The 17,704-nt window shown below is 36.8% G+C and overlaps 1 protein-coding gene across 1 annotated transcript in view; it reads right to left on the bottom strand.

The window, feature by feature from the left end:
- Nucleotides 1-3,924: 3,924 nt before the first annotated feature.
- Nucleotides 3,925-17,704, bottom strand: part of LOC105234797 (zinc finger protein 82 homolog) — a 71,024-nt gene continuing 57,244 nt past the window's right edge. Inside the window, exons 8-11 of the mRNA XM_034639018.1 lie at nucleotides 13,146-13,159; nucleotides 11,707-11,833; nucleotides 10,333-10,425; nucleotides 3,925-5,282 (exon numbers count right to left, since the gene is read on the bottom strand). Of these exons, the coding sequence (XP_034494909.1) occupies nucleotides 3,925-5,282; nucleotides 10,333-10,425; nucleotides 11,707-11,833; nucleotides 13,146-13,159 (1,592 nt within the window). The remainder of the gene's footprint in view (nucleotides 5,283-10,332; nucleotides 10,426-11,706; nucleotides 11,834-13,145; nucleotides 13,160-17,704) is intronic.

The raw sequence follows: 17,704 nt of genomic DNA on the forward strand, positions 1-17,704 counted from the left end.
AAAAAATTTTTCATTTGTCCAAATCAGGATTGTATTGACTGTATTTTCTTGTTTTCTGTAAGCTTATACTCTGGCATTTGGGGACTTGATCCTGGAGAGCCTACCCTTCCCAGGGGTAGCAAATTCCTAGACAACGTTTTGTTTTTAATCTTTTATTATGTTATGTTTGTCACCATACAGTACATCATTAGCTTTTGATGTAATGTTCCATGATTCATTGTTTGCGTATAACACCCAGTGTATTCCATGCAATATGTGCCCTCCTTAATACCCATCACCAGGCTAGCCCATCCCCCCCATCCCCCTTCCCTCGGAAGCCCTCAGTTTGTTTCCCAGAGTCCATAGTCTCTTGTGGTTCATTCCCTCTTCTGTTTACCCCCCTTCATTCTTCTCTTCCTTCTCCTGCCAATCTCCCTGCTATTTATTCCTTATGTTCCACAAATGAGTGAAATCATATGATTTCTTTCTCTGCTTGACTTATTTCACTTAGCATAATCTCCTCCAGTCCCATCCGTGTTGCTGCAAATGTTGGGTAATCGTTCTTTCTGATGGCTGAGTAATATTTCATTGTATATATGAACCACATCTTCTTTATCCATTCGTCTGTTGAAGGGCATCTCAGCTCCTTCCACAGGTTAGCTACTGTGGACAATGCTGCTATGAACATTGGGGTGCATATGGCCCTTCTCTTCACCACATCTGTATCTTTGGGGTAAATACCCAGTAGTCTCCTGCCAATCTCCCTGCTTAGCTCTATTTTTAACTTTTTGAGGAACCTCCACACTGTTTTCCAAAGTGGCTGTACCAACTTGCATTCCCACCAACAGTTAGATGACAATGGTTTTTTTGTTTGTTTGTTTGTTTTAAGAGAGAGGAGGTGGGGACAGTGAGGGTGGGGACAGAGGGAGAGAGAGAATCTTAAGCAGGCTCCATGCCCCGTGCAGAGCCAGAAAAGGGGCTGTCTCACAGTCCTGAGTTCATGACCTGAGCCAAAATCAAGAGTCAGTTGCTTAACTGACTGATCCACACAGGTGCCCCAAACAACTCTTCTGAGATTGTGCCTTTGATTTACAAACCAACCAATCCAAATCCCCAAGTGTTTCTTTTATCAAACTCTCACAAACCAAGCCAATATTCCTCCTGCCCAAATCACCCCAGGGCCAGGTACCAGACAACTAGGGACCACCTCTATAATTCAGCCTATCAAAATTATTAAAACTATTGAATCCCAAACTTTCTCAGTGTACTTACCAGTGTTACCCATTCCTGGGGAAAACTTCAGTAAAGGCTCTGTGCTACACTCTGCCCTCTCCTAACTTCTGCCTCTTAACAGAACTGGGTACTTTCCCACATGGCTCTGCAGGCATGCTGTGCCTCCTATTTTTAGAGATCTTTCAGTATAAACTTCTTCCTTCATGACAATCATTTCCATGTCTGCATATTCTACCGTACTTGATTAAAACAAATCCTGGGTACATTTTAACATGAGGATCCCAATACATTCCATACACTGCCTTTAATGGATAGGTCTCTTAAGTCTTTTAATTTGCAACATTCTGTTTTTATTTTGTCTTAACATGTATTGGTTAAAAGACCATTTATTCTGGGGCGCCTGGGTGGCACAGTGGTTAAGCGTCTGCCTTCGGCTCAGGGCGTGAGCCCAGCGTTATGGGATCGAGCCCCACATCAGTCTCCTCTGCTATGAGCCTGCTTCTTCCTCTCCCACTCCCCCTGCTTGTGTTCCCTCTCTCTCTGGTTGTCTCTCTGTTGAATAAATAAATAAACTCTTAAAAAAAAAAAAGACCATTTATTCTGTGAAATTTTGTATATTCTGTGTTTGGTTGTTTGCTTCGTGTCATTAATTTGTTCCTTTATTCCCCAAGTTTCCTGTAACATGGTAATTAGATTTAGAGACTAATATATATTTGGGTCAACATTTGAGGCAAGAACACTTAACAAATGATGCTACATTTAGCCATTGCATAACATCAAGATGCACACAGCCTGGCTGATGTATTGAGATGTTAATGTAGATTAGTGGGTTCTGTCATTCTGCTCCATTAAAAACTTCCTATCAGTCTTTCTCACCTAATAATCTTTGCATCCAACAATATCACCACCAAGATCCATTATTTCATAAATTAAAAAGTGATTTTTCAAATCATCATTCCTTTGACCTTTATTAGTTAGACTTCTCTAATAATAAATAACTTTTCTTCAACTTTTGGTTGTCTTAAAATATAGGTAATAAAGGAAAGACAAAATAAATGCTCCAGTTTTCCCCTTTATTTATCAGTAAGTGCCCTAATATGCTTCATACCTGACCAGTGCATTTGGTCAGGAAAAAAGGAAGCTATCAAAGGCTATAGCAGTCATGACAAAAGGACACAGGAACCAATTTGAGGGGTTCCCACTGGCCAAAGATAGGATAATCTGAGCATAAAAAGACTACAATGTATTTTTAAAAATCAACACAGGAGTTATACAAGTGATTTTTAATTTCCAAATAGTTTCTTTTTACATTACTCTTTATTAATTTTAAATTAAATTTAGACCTGGGCAAGATAATGTAGATTTAGAATATCTGCTTTTTTTTTTTTTAAAGATTTTATTTATTCATGAAAGAGGGAGAAAGGGAGAGGGAGAAGCAGGCTTCCTGCTCTGGAGCCCGACGCGGAACTCGATCCCAAGTCTCTGGGATCACGAAACTGAGCTGAAGTCAGACACTTAACAGACTAAGCCACCCAGGTGCCCCAGAATATATTTTTTTAAGATTTTATTTATTTATTTGACAGAGAGAGAGAGCACAAGCAGGGGGAGTGGCAGGCAGAGTGAGAGGGAGAAGCAGGCTCCCCACTGAGCAAGGAGTCTGATGTGGGGCTCAATCCCAGGAGCCTGGGATCATGACCTGAGCCTGAGCCACCCAGGCGCCCCAGAATATCTACTTTTTTAATGAACAAATTGAAAACGAATTTCTCACTTCCACTGTTTTAAAGAGTAAGTTACCTGAGGTTCAATAAGGGTAAGTGTTGGTGGAAGGCATTTCTGTATTTGTTGCACCCACAGTCTTTCATATGAATTTTCAAAGCAGTAATATTAATGATAATAATAAAACAAATTTAGGGGCTTAAAACAATCATTTTATTATATCTCATGATCTTATGGGTCAGAAATTTGGGCAGGGGCTCAGTTGGTAGATTCGTCTGTTTTATATGGCATCAACTGAAGTCTGTCTGGCATTCAGTTGCTGGCTGGTCTGAAGGATCCAACACTACTTTACTCAAATGTCTGGTGTCTTGGTAGGCATGTTTGGAAGACTGGGCTAAAAAGGGTGCTCTTCCTTTCTGTGTAGTCTTAGGGCTTCTCCATGTGGTCTCTTCAGCAGACCAGCCCAGACATTTTAACATAATTTAGGGCCTAAGCTTAAGAGAGCATTTCAAAAGATGAAGTAAAATCTACCAGTAAAGCCTGGATCCAGAAACTGACACAGCAGTACTTTTACTAGTCAAAGCAGTCACAGTGTGCCCAGCCTCAAGAGGAAGGGTTGTAGATTCCAGCTCTTGACGGTGGGGGAGAAATGTCAAAGAATTTACAGCAATCTTTATTCTGCCACAGTATTATATTACCATTTTATAAATGAAAAAATAATAGAACAGAGCAGTTAAACATCTTATCAACATAATACAAACAGGAAAGGGACAGGAAAGAGATGATAAGTGTCTCCCACATGTTACACTGACAGAATTAATTTTTAGAATAAATGTGAAGTTTATCAGGTTTAAGTGCTGGTGGAATACATTATTAACATATTCTTTTAATGATATAAAACCTCTCATGCCAAGTCAGTTGCCTGTATGAAGGACGCAAAAGGGATTAATTACTACATTCATAGAGTGTTCTACAACACAGGATTGAAAAACTATCTTATATTTTCACATTATGAATTTTCAGATGATGGGTAAGGTGTGAATGTTGTCTAAAGGCCTTCTTACATTCCTTACATTCATAGGGTTTCTCACCAGAATGAATCCTCAGATGCTGAATAAGGGATGAATTAAGCCTAAAAGCCTTCCTACATTCCTTACATTCAAAAGGTTTTTCACCAGTATGAATACTCTGATGTAGAGTAAGTTTTTGGCGCAATCTAAAGGCCTTCCCACATTCCTTACATTTATAGGGTTTCTCACCAATATGAATACTCTGATGTTGTGTAAGTTGTGAGAGTAACCTAAAGGCCTTCCCGCATTCCTTGCAGTCATAGGGTTTAACGCCAATATGGATACTTTGGTGTGAAATAAGTTGTGAATAACGACTAAAGGCCTTCCAACATTCCTTACATTCGTAAGGTTTCTCACCAGTGTGAATTCTGTGATGAAGAATAAGATGATAACCACGACTAAAGGTCTTTCCACATTCCTTACATTCATAGGGTTTCTCACCAGTATGAATTCTCTGATGGAGTGTTAGTTGTTGTCTTACTCTAAATGCCTTCCCACATTCCTTACATTCATAGGGTTTCTCACCAGTATGAAGTTTGTGATGTACTCTAAGGCCAGAGCCACACAAAAAGGCCTTCCCACATTCTTTACATTCATAGAGTTTGTCGGCAATATTAAGCTTCTGATGTCGAGTAAGATGTGCATACTGTCTAAAGGCCTTTCCACATTCTGTACATACATAGGGTTTCTCACCAGTATGAATCCTCTGATGGAGAGTAAGTTGTCCGCGTACTCTGAAGGCCTTCCCACATTCTTTGCATTCATAGGGCTTCTCACCAATATGAATTTTCTGATGTACTCTGAGGTCTGGGCCACATATGAAAGATTCTCCACATTCCTTACATTCATAGAGCTTTTCACCAGAATGAAGTCTCTGATGTCGAGTAAGATGTGCAGTCTGTCTAAAGGCCATGCCGCATTCCTTGCATTCATAAGGTTTTTCACCAGTATGAATTCTGTGATGGAAAGTAAGCTGCTGGCGTACTCTAAAGGTTTTCCCACATTCTTTACATTCATAGGGTTTCTCCACAAAATGAATTCTCTGATGTGGAGGTACAGATGTGCGTTTTTGGTAGGAGGACACTTTTTGAGATGCAGTCTTTATTTGACTGAAATATCCCTCCTGTCCTTCAAATTTTCTTTTGGACTCCCAATCACTTTTTAAAATTACGCCCTTAAGGCCATGTTTTTTAATTCTTTCCATTATCTTCCACTGGGGTGAGTTTATTTCATAAATGTCATTTTCCAAAGAGAACTTCTTGGTCTCATACCTGGTCCCTAAATCTAAAAGAAAGTAAGAGAGCAAATATATGGCTTCCTTTTTATAAAAGAAGTAAAATTTCTACAGTAGAAATAAGACAACTAAAGTAAAACTCAATGAAATTCTAAAAGTCAGTTATACAATTTGAAAAAAAAAACAAAACCATAAGGTAACACCAGGAAAAATGAAAGTTCATGTTAAAGTGAGATTGGTGATTAGTAAATATTTTAAGGCACTGGGTCTCAAATTGAGATGTAGAGTGGAGTCAAAGGGAAATATTGATGTTTATTTATTTTTTAAAGATCTATTTATGTGAGAGAGAGAGCACGCGCGTGCACACACACACACACACACACACACACGCTCAAGCAGGGGGAGAGGGAGAGAGAGAATCCCAAGCAGACTCCCCTCCGAGCACAGAGCTTGACCAGGGGCTTGATCCCATGACTCCGAGATCATGACCTGAACTGAAACCAAAAGTTGGACTCTCGACTGACTGAGCCACCTATGTGCCCCTAAATACTGAGGTTTAGATACCACCTAAACCACATGGATCAGATTCTACAGTCCTGGCCAGTCCTATATTTAATATTCTTCACACAATTCTGATGGAGATGAAAGGTTAAGAATTCATACTTAACTTTTTTTTTCAATAATTTCTCTTTATTCTTAGACTAAACTAAAACTTGCTGTGGTTAAAGGCCTTTGCTTACCTATAACACATCATCTCAGTCTGCTCTATCCCCTCAGATCTTCTGCTTGGGTTCTTTGCACTGCTGGCTACTTCTCATCCTGAGGTCTTAGGTTAAAAGTCACTTCCTTTAAGGCTGACTGCTGTCAGTATCTAAACTTATATTCTTATATATGTATTACATATCAACATATGTGTGTGTTGAAATTATATACTTATAAATGTTTCCAATTGTTGCTCTCCTTTCCTTACCCCTAGACCTCTTCAATGGCAGAAACAATCTCTACTTTACTCTCCATTAAATAATACATGCAGGGGTGCCTGGGTGGCTCAGTGGGTTAAGGGTTAAGCATCTGCCTTTGGATTAGGTCTTGCCTGGGATCGAGCCCCATGTTGGGCTCCCTGCTCAGTGAGGAGTCTGCTTCTCCTTCTCCCTCTGCCCCTCCCCCTGCTTGTGCTCTCTCTCTCTCAATAAAATCTTTTTAAGAAAAATAATACATGCATAGCACAAAATGAGTTTCACTCATTTAATTTCCATGGTTATATACTTATTCTGAATATATTTCTGTCTCGAATCTCTCACATATTACAACAATGACTAAATATTCCCTTTATTCATCCAAGCTAGCCCAGCTAAATATATCAATGGAAAATGGTGGTTATATACTCTTATATATCCTGTCATTGCTTAAACCCCTTATCTATCTTCATAGAACTATGAGCTACTTTTTCTTTGTCTCCATATCACAATAAAAGTACTTAGGAGTTCTATTCGTTAATCTCTCTTTAAGAGAATTCTATTACTCATCCATTTTATACTGCTCAACTGGTTTTGTTCCCTCATCTTGCTCAGGTCTCTTTTCCATTCCTTAAGAGGCAAGGCCATTCCTATATTTCCTAGAAATGTGTGCCAGTGATTTTCCATATAGCAAAACATGTTTATACTTTACTGAAGTTCTTATGAAATTCTTAGCAAAAAAAAAAAAAAAAAGATGTGATATGTAAGGAACTCACTGATAGGGTCAAAGGGTCTTGCAGTCACTTGAGTGTGAAGAATTTGCTAACAAAGGTCATGCTGGATTTAGAGAGAAGATGGTAAACCAGTAGGAGAAATAGCCAGAGAAACATTTAAGTGCTGAATGAGTTATGTTTGAGAGAGAAAAAGGAGGAAGTTTTCAATTATTATATGGCCTGTATAAAAAGGTTGAAATAATATAGACATTTTCTAATAAAGCTGGAAATAATAAAATTTTAAAAATCCAAAAGTAAATCCACTTGAAATTATAGAAGTCTATATTAAATAACTTTTAGATCAATAGGGAAATAAATTCCAAAACAGTATTTTTGTTTTTTAGAAAACAGTGTTAGTAATAATTTTAAAATCCACATTAAATTAGTATCTACAAAATATAAGCATAGTCCTCAGAAGAAAGTTTAAAAACTTAAATATTTACAGCAATAAACATGAGAAAAATTAACTAAAAATCAAAGAAATCAGAAAAAGAATAAAGTAAACTAAAGCAAAGCAGAAGAAATTAATCAATATAAATGCAGAATTAGTCAGAAAATAAAAAAAAAAGAATACATAAAACAAAAACATTTTTTTAAAAAACAAATCAGTAAAACAGATAAAGCATTAGTTAATATAAGGAAAACAGCAAGAAAGCACACAAATAAGAAATGGCAAAGGGAAAATAACCATGAATACAGAGGACAGCTGAAAAAAAGATTACTTTGCCAATAAATTTTAAAACATAGCTAAAATGAATAATTTTCTAGGAAAATATAATTTACCAAAACTGGCCACAGAAGAGACACAATGTTTAAACATTCATTTCCATAGAGGAAATAGAGAATGTGGTCAGGTTTGCCATCTCCTTCTCCTAGGAAAGAAGCTTTAAAGAACAGGCCAACCAAATTCTATTTAGACTGAGAACTAAGAAAAAGGAGGACTTCCAAACTATTTTCATAGAGTAATATTGTACTAAATAAAGATCACTCATAAAAAGAAAACTATATACCAATTTTCTGAAAACTGATATAAAAATTCTAAACATCTAATAAAACAGCACATTGAAAGATCCAGCATTGTTTATTCAAAGAATTTTAGAGTGATCCAATATGGGGAAATCTATTAAAATAAATCAACATTTTTTAAAAGATTTTTTTTGGGTTTTATTTATTTATTTATTTGAGAGAGAGCAAGAGAGAGAGAGCACAGGCAGGGGAGGAGCCGCAAAGGGAGAGGGCAAAGCAGACCCCCAGCTGAGCAGGGAGCCAGATGCAGGGCTTGATCCCAGGACCCCAAGACCACGACCCAAGCTGAAGGCAGACGCTTAACTGACTGAGCCACCCGGGTGCCCCTATTTATTTATTTTAGGGAGAGAGAGAGAGCCTGGAGAGGGGCAGAGGGAGAGGGAGAGAAGCAGATTCCCCGCTGAGCGGGATGTGAAGCCGGGCTTGATCTCAAGACCCTGAGACCATGACCTCAGCCTTCTTTTTACTCCTCAAACATGCAAAGCTAACTTCCTCCTTAGGTCTCTTCTATTGGCTCAGAGGGCTCTTGCCCTAGAGAATCACATGGCTTGAGCCTTCATAACTCTCCTCAAATATCACCTCCTCAAAAAGACTTCCCTCATTTGTATGCATGTTATATACTTCACTAAAAGTTACTTAAAGGAAGAAAGAAACAAAAGAAGAAAAGAAAATGAAAGAAAAAAATGATCTTGTTTAAGATGTCTAACTTTGAGTCAACAGTTGTCATTTTGGCTAAATATTTCCTGATTAAACTGATATTATCTTATTCATTTGGAACCTCTGCATTTCATTGTTTTTTTCAGCATTAACAGCGGTAAATGTCATTTAATTACCTAAATGTAAAAAAGAAAGTAAGTTAGGATTGGGACAAAAAGTGTGTTTTTCCTTCCTGTGGTAGAAAGTGAGTCAGAAGATGTAACATTATAGACAGTGTGGGCACTGGAATGGCCCTGTTAGAAAACAAGAACTCTTAGCCTAAAATGAGTCTCCTCAGCCAGACCTGAATGTACAGAGAGCAAAATACAAAATGACAACATATGTCTCTATATAGAGAATTTTGAGGAATTATTTTTTTTTTAAGTAGGCTTTATGCTCAGCATGGAGCCCAACGTGGAGCTTAAACTCACAACCCTGAGATCCAGACCTGAGCGAGAATCAAGAGTCAGACACTTAACTGACTGAGCCACCCAGGTGCCCCTAGGATCTTTTTTTAGGAAGATGTTCAAAAAGAGATGAAAATAGCACAGAGGTAGAAGCTAAACCAAGGGATCATTCTCCCTATAGTCTATTACAGTCATGTTTCTTTCTGATATGAAAATAGATATATATATACATACACATGGAAAAAAGCAAAGAATGATGTTCTGTGATCTAAGGATCTATTTTCTAGAGTAATTCACATGAAACTTTGCTGATAAAACATGTATTATACAATGTGAAGCATATTTTTCTTTATAGTCTTTTATTTCCCAAAAAAAGGTTTTTCAGACCATACCTAAAATAGCCTTTCATCCCACACCATTTTCTCTTCCCTTATTTTACTTCACAGTACTCAATTACCTGAAATTATATTTTCTATTTTTTTTATAATCACTATGTGTCTCTTATTACAAGGTAAATTCCATAGGGACTTCATTGGTTTTGTTTACCACTATATTGATAGGCCAGATCAGAGATAGGTAGATAAGTCAGTCAGTAAATCTGTCTATTTATGTACTATCTATAAATCCAAAAGAAAGAAGCTAAATCAAAAAAGATATATAGAATGGTTGTTGATAAGGAAAGAGAGCACCTCTCCACCCATGCCCCCTTCAAAGGGGAGGAAAATTTGAAACAACAACAAGAATGGTAAATGGGATAAAGAAATAGTTCTATTTGTATCTCTAAGACCTTAATTTGCTCCTCAGGTCTTAGACTTGTTCTCATTAGGCCTTGGACCTTTATTTTAAAAATTTTTTTAAGGGCGTCTGGGTGGCTCAGTCAGTTAAGGTCATGATCGGGGAGTCCTGGGATCTATCCCCGGGCCCCAACTCCCTGCTTACAGGGAGTCTGTTTCTCCCTCTGCCCCTCACCCCCCTTGTGCGCACACACACACTCTCTCTCTCAAATAAAATAAAATCTTAAGATTTTATTTTTAAATAATCTCTATATCCAATGTGGGGCTTGAACTTACAAATCCAAGATCAAGATTTGCACACTTCACCAGCTGAGCCAACCAGGTGCCCCAGACCTTGGACCTTTAAAGAGGACTTTCTCAACAATATCAGGAGAATGTGCCTCTTCCCTAACTAGTTGGGTGGTTTCCTCTGTGATGGCTTCCCCCTGCTCCATTGGCTCTCACTCACCTGGATATTGCCTCCTTCCTTTCCTCACAACTTTCCAGGGCTCTCTTCCTTGCTCCAATAAGGAAATCACATCTGGCTTAGAAATGAAGCATCCTGGTTAGAAGCAAAGAAATGTAAGGTAATATGGAAATAAAAAATAAATTCAAAATTACTTTGATTCAGTCTTGGTTAAATTTTTAATTAACTATAGGTCAAATGGTAATTGATAAAGCCTTTAGAACAAAGAAGGGCAAGATGGTTAAAAAATATTCACATTAAGGTTACATAATAAATAGATTAATTTATATTCATACAAGTAATCCTTGAGAGGCAACAGTGGTTGAGAGCACAGACTGCCTGAGCACAGACTGCCTGAGTTCAAATCCTGTCTCTGCCACATCCCAATTGTAAGACAAGTAATAGCACCTATCATACACAATTGTTGTGAGTTATATTAACATATATCCATATCTAAACATGGCCTAGAATATGTACTCAGCACTATCATAAGCACTATGTATAAAGTTGACCCTTGAACTATGCAAGACCAAACTGCATGGATACACATATATGTGGATTTTTTTTGACATTTTCTCTTTTCTAGCTCGCTTTATTGTAAGAATACAGTATAATACATATAACATACAAAATATGTGTTAATCAGCTGTTTATATTATCAGTAAGCTACCAGTAGTTAAGTTTTGGGGGAGTAAAAAGTTACATGCAGTTTTTTTGACTACGTAGGGGGTTGTGTCCCTAACCCCTATGTTGTTCAAGGGTTGAATGTATTTTATTAGCATTATTTATTGTCATTGTTATTTTGCTGAGAGGAAAACAAAAAGCTTCCAGAGGCATTTATTGTTATTTCTTAGGATATTCACACAATGTTAAGTGCAAAGTTTTTGGATTTTTAACTTTCAATCATAAAAGCAGGTAAAAGTGAGTAAGTTTATTAACAAAAGGAATGAGTTCTCTTCAATTATAAATAATTCCTTTTGATCCAACTTATCACTGCAAATATTATGTGTTCTTTTGATAGATGAAAAACCGACATCCAGGGTCTAGCTATTTTCCTTACATGTATACCAACGAATAAAACACCTATAGCAATTCTGAGTTCACACAACAAGTGAAACCTGATTTCTTTGACACAAGTAAGGCCATATTCAAATCCAGCCCTTTTTCATCATTAAGGAAGGCCTGAAGCCCACCTAAGGATGAGGAAGATGAATATGCTTAACTGAAGGTATTCACTTCCAAAGAAAGAAAGCTCAAACCATTTACTGAGAACAGGGAGCAGAAATTTGTTTCTTGAAAGGTATTCCTGAAATTTCCAAAGAAAAAAGCAGATATTACAGCAAACAGGTCTAAGTTACTAGAGGCAGATAACCTTACCCAGTGAGACCAAGTTGCTGTAATTCTCCAACATTACATCTCTGTACAAGTCCCTCTGTTCCAAGTCCAGATATTCCCACTCCTCCTGAGAGAAGACTATGGACACATCATTGAACATTACTGATCCCTGCAATGACAAACCATATAATACATTTGAAATTAAAGAAAATTTGTTTTTAAGATGGAAGAGATACTGCAGGAAATGGACCCTATGGAAAACAAAAAGGCTTAGATGAGAAGCCTTTAAGATAGTGAGTTAGGAAATGAGTGTGCCTGAAGCAGCATGCCTATGTGCTCTTGAAGAATCCTGTTGCTACAGGTGCAGCCTCTTGAATACTCTGGCATATCTTGTTCATCCAAACATGTCTGGGAAAGAAAAAAATCAGTTTTCCAATTAAATAAAATATTGTAGATAAGCCTCTACCTGTTATATGTCTTCTCATAAATTCTTAAGAAATGTGAGTTCTTCCACCCTTTCCCTTTAAAGAACGGATTTTTTAAAAGTTTGCTTACAATATTTGTTAGAAAAGGATCTGAATACAGTTAAAGGATTTCTTCCAAATTCATCATTGAATCAGATCATATCGTAAGCATTTTTCCATTTATGACAGATTCTTTAATGAACTTTAAAAAAATTGTATAATAGTCTATGTGACGGATATATATGACTTAATCATTCTTCCATTTTGGTCTATACACAATATTTAAGGTATTCTTCAGTTCTGAAAGTCCACAACTACTTATATATCTGCACGATCTTCCTACTTGTTATCATTTTCCATCCTTCACTGTATGCATTCCTTGTTCCTGACTTAGAGGATATGGACATAGATCCTTGATACTGGTGATCCAGAATCACAAAGCTATCATTCTAGAGCAGCATATCCTGTCCAACTACAAATGGAACCCTGTTCCTAGTGTACAACTCTTAGGGATTCCCAGAGATCCTTGATCTCTCTGCATGCAAGACCCAACATCTCTGCCCAGTCCTAAAAGTGTTACAAAACATGAGATTTCACATATATTGAGGCTGAGGCGAACCAACAGCAAATCTTATCTTATATACTTGGAAAACTCAAATCCAGAAACAACCAGTTTCCCTACGAGTAGCCAAATGGGCCCATTCTTTTCATCAACTCACAAGAGATGGCCAAACATCTCCCTCGAGTGATTTCACTTCGCCATTACAGCTCTTAGCAGAAGATGAGCACATATAGGAGATGCTGAGTAATTTTTTTCAATGAGTACATGAATAATGACTGGGGAAAAGAGGACTCATAGAATAGGTGTTGTACTAAATAGCATCATCCCTCACTGGATTTGGAGGACTGGGAGAAGATTCCTAGGCTCTGATAGGCAGGAAGTTTCAGGATAAAAAAAATGTTCATAGGACATTAACATGAAAGTATTTTCAGAAGGAGAAAGAAACAGTAACTTACATGGGCCATGGTTTAGAAATTCAAGAACTGGTCAGTCCTCTTTGGGGTATAGTTGTCTGGAGAAGCAGAGTTCACAGAGGCCAGAGCTAGGGAGAGGAAAAGGAGGTCATGAGATCAGATAGGCCTCAGAACTCCCAGAATGGCTCGAGTCCATATGTTCTTTCCCCTCCCTTGACCTTCCCAACACACACACACACACACACACACACTGAAGGAAATTTGAGGGAGTCTGGACAAACCACATCCCTCCTCAGAAATTCCAGGGCTAGGGGTGCCTGGCTGGCTCAGTCAGTAGAGTGTGCAACTCTTGATCTCTGGTTTTAAGTTTGAGCCCCACATTATATGCACAGATTACTTAAAAAAATAAAGTCTTAGAAAATAAAAAAATAAAAAAGAAATTCCAGGACTGCTAAAGGGCCACATCATCTAAACAAGAATATCTTTCAAAGCCTCATAGGCCTGCTTGGATTCATCAGATACAAAGAGAGAAATTCATTAGAACCAACCCTGGCAGTCACTAACCACTGTCAAACTGCTGCACTGGCAGCAGGCCTGCCAGCCTGCAGCCAGGACAATAACTTCCAGAATCTTCTGGGCTCATCACTCTTTTCAGTCTGAATCAACCACACTGCTCTCCTGCATACCTTATTTGCCATTCTCTTTCTTTCTTTTTTCTTTTTTTAAAGATTTTATTTATTTATTTGACACAGAGAGAGACAGCCAGTGAGAGAGGGAACACAGGCAGGGGGAGTGGGAGAGGAAGAAGCAGGCTCCCAGCGGAGGAGCCTGATGCGGGGATCGATCCCAGAGCTACGGGATCACGCCCTGAGCCGAAGGCAGACGCTTAACGACTGAGCCACCCAGGTGCCCCTGCCATTCTCTTTCTTACAACCTAGGCTGAAAAGATGTGGATACATGCTTTCAACAGGTAGACAACACATATCTATTTATCAAAGACTCTCATAGGATGGGTATTTTATATACATTAAGTGGATCTTCAGGATTGCTATATAGTATAATAATTATCTATGTGATAGATAATTAGAATATTCACACTAAAAGAAGTAAAACCACTTGCAGAAATTCAGTTAAGTGGCAAAGCTAAATTTGTAATCCTTATTTTTCTAACCAAAGTCAGCTCTCAATCAACTCTAATTCTTGTTTCTGTTACCCAGAATCTCTTGTTCCATGAGCATGCATGACTCATTAAAAAAGCAGAAATAACACATGAAACCCCCAAAGACATTAAATCTCACTTTAAGAGTACTGATACCCATATTAGCAAGTTTGTAAGGAAACAAATATTCTAACCTGCAGACTGTGTAAATTTAAAAGTATGTCCAAACAGCATTTGAACCATGCACATCTTCTGATTCAGAAATTCTGCTGTGGGGATTAATTCTACTCTGTATATGTGCACAAGATACAAGAGTGTGCTGACAGACAAAAATCATAATGGAAAAAAAGCTGGAAAGAACCTAAATATCCTGCAGTAGGAAACAGATTAAATAAATTATAAAGCACAAGTGAAAAAGCTTGTCACTTAAAAAATGATAATATAGATCTTTAATTGGAAAGATGGAAATACGTTTACTACATGTTGCTGAATGAAGAATGTAGGTAATAACAGTTGTGAGTCCTGTGATACTGTTATAGCAGGGCAAAAAGACCTATATGTATATATATATACATATATATATATACACACATATATATATTTTGTATGCATATAGTAATCACTAAATGCTAAGCTTTTAAAAATATATAAGGACATACAAAATATTCAAGATATGTAGTCTTCAGAAAAATAAAATGAACATTATAAATATGTTTGTAAAGTATACATATATATCAACAAAAATAGGCACTAAGAGGCATCAACAGAAAAAAATCTGCAAAGATTGTTCATTTCCCCATCGTGGTCTTAATTTTCTTCTTTTTGCTTATATTTACTTCATAATTTTATGTGCCAATATATACTCTTGAAATATATTTTTAAAACTTTGTAAATAGGAAGCTTTTCTTCAAATCGGTGAAAGAAACTCACTTCTAAAGCAGTCATCTCTTAAACTTGGACGAAAAAACTGCTGTATTTTTTTCTCCTAGTTCCCAAAATCTGTCCAACTCTATGATTTGTAAGTTTGTTCATGTATGTCGGAGTTTTGCCTAGACAGAATGGTTAAACATCCCCAACTAATGCTTTGTTTCACTGCTGCTGTCTTTCTTAACTTCTTGACTGATACATTTATGTTGCTTCTGAACCAGTCATTTTAGCTATGATGCCCTCCAAAGAGCTGCTGAATCTTCTTGTCCTGTTGGTCTCATTTTGCATCAACATCATGAGAATAAAAACCATAAGGCATAATACTTATTACATAAAATCCATTTACCTACACGGAAATCCTCTAGATTTGGTTATTTTTTGGCACAGCCTGACAGTGTTTGCTATAGTTAGATAATGTCTCTTCACAGGAACTCCCAAGATGTGCTATCTGACTTCCTCAGATATTATACTTAGTCTTATTCCTCTAAAGGTTATCTACCTTGATAGATAATAAGCAACTTAAGAATCACAACCACGTCATTTTAGTCACTCTATATTCCCCAAGTACTAGCATAGGATCAGGCATATTATCTGATAATTCAACCTAGAAATTCGATTTCTAGGAATTTACCCTTAGAAAATTTTTATAAAAGTACACAAAGAGATATATGCAAGGAAGTTCATCAAAGAATATTTTATAACCAAAAGTCAGCATACCTAACAGTAAGACAACCAGCTAAATAAACTAGGTTCCACAATATGATAGCATATTGCACAATTATTGACAATGATGGTACTAGTTCATATTAATTCATGAAAGAAAATATCCATGATAAATTGCCAAGTACAGAAGGCAGACTAAAAAGAATATCCACAATGTTGGGAGGTGACTGACTCTCATGTATGAAGAACACAGGCTTTGTTGTCAGGATCCAGGATATGAATCTAAGGTTTGACAGTTATCAACTAGGAGATTTCAGACATGTTAGTTTTCAGTGCCACTGTTTCCTTATAGATAAACTGGAGAATAGCAGTATCTACTTTATAAAGTTGTTATGAAAGTTAAGTAACATAATAATATAAAGCACTTAAAATACCTTATTATAAGCAATGAATAAAATGAAAACATTACATGCCCCATAGTCCATGTACGAAAAAAGTATCTTGAATAAAAAAACTTTAATTCTTTGATAAGTTATCTTTAATAATTTTTTAATATTAGGATGCCCTTTCTAAAGTTTTTTTTTTTTTTTAAAAAGATTTTATTTACCTATTTGTTTTAGAAAGAGAGAGAATGAGAGCAGGGGGAGGAGCAGAGGGGATGGGAGAGAGTAGAGGAAAGAATCTCAAGTAGACTCTGTGCTGAGCATGAGCCCAGTGTGCAGCTCGATCTCATGACACTGAGATGATGACCTGAGCCAAAACCAAAAGTCAGCGCTTAACCAACTGAACCACCCAGGCACCCTCTTCTTATAGTAAACTTCTTTGAGATTTTCAGGACCGCTGTTTCTTACATCACTAAATTTTAGAACTAAGTTTGAGAATGTACTTCTTCTTAATAATATTAGCAAAAAAGATTCATAAAAATCAAAAGTAGAGCAAGTCCCCTTTTGCTCCCCATCCCTAGCAGCTCCAAAGAGACAACATCTGGCATCATAAAACTTAGGAAATTTGATCTAATAAGGTATCATTCTGAACACATTAAAAACATTTGATCAAGTTCTTCCATGTAACATGTCTGAATATTTATCGTTACTTCACACTCTCCCCCCGTTATTATAAATCTCTACTTAGGAGCAATCTTGAATCACTTAAAAAAAAAAAAACCTCTCTGATTCTGAAAAGATATCTTACTTGATAATTTGTTACCCTAGTAAATGTTTTCATAATCCTAGTCTTTAAAAGTTTTTAAAAGTTTTTCAAATTAGAGGGGAACATTGTAGTCTTCTTTACTCTGTACAGATAGCAATGTAATAAATCTTCTGACTGTACTGGATTTCTTTTCAAAGTGTTGGAGAGTCTTTATCTCCTTAAATAATCAATTTTTGTGATTTTATTTTACAAAAGAAACAAATGTACACAAGTGCACAGAAAAAATATTTGGAAAAACAAACATCAAAATAGTTATTCACCAAAACAATCAGCTGCCTTCACTTTCTTCTGTGACTGAACACAATCAACGTAAGCAGCATTCTTAAATTTAATAAGAATATACCATAGTAGACAGAACAGGATTTGGTACACAATAGAGGCTTTATCTCTGCCTTTCTCCACTGCATAACTAATTAAAGTTTCACATTAGATATAATTCTTGCAGAATGTCTTACAAATCCCTGGTTTACTAAAAGGGATTCATACAAAATTAAAATTTTCCTGAGTCATCTTGCTCAAAAATATGACTTTGCTTAAAATTTATCATTTACTTTTTTTTCCTTCTCAGGATTCACATGTTTAATGACACAAAATTGCATCAGATAGATGGAGTGTGATTTATTTAATAATTTCCCATTGTTAG

The sequence above is a fragment of the Ailuropoda melanoleuca genome, chromosome 12 (genome assembly GCF_002007445.2).
Source record: "Ailuropoda melanoleuca isolate Jingjing chromosome 12, ASM200744v2, whole genome shotgun sequence".
Taxonomy (NCBI): domain Eukaryota; kingdom Metazoa; phylum Chordata; class Mammalia; order Carnivora; family Ursidae; genus Ailuropoda; species Ailuropoda melanoleuca.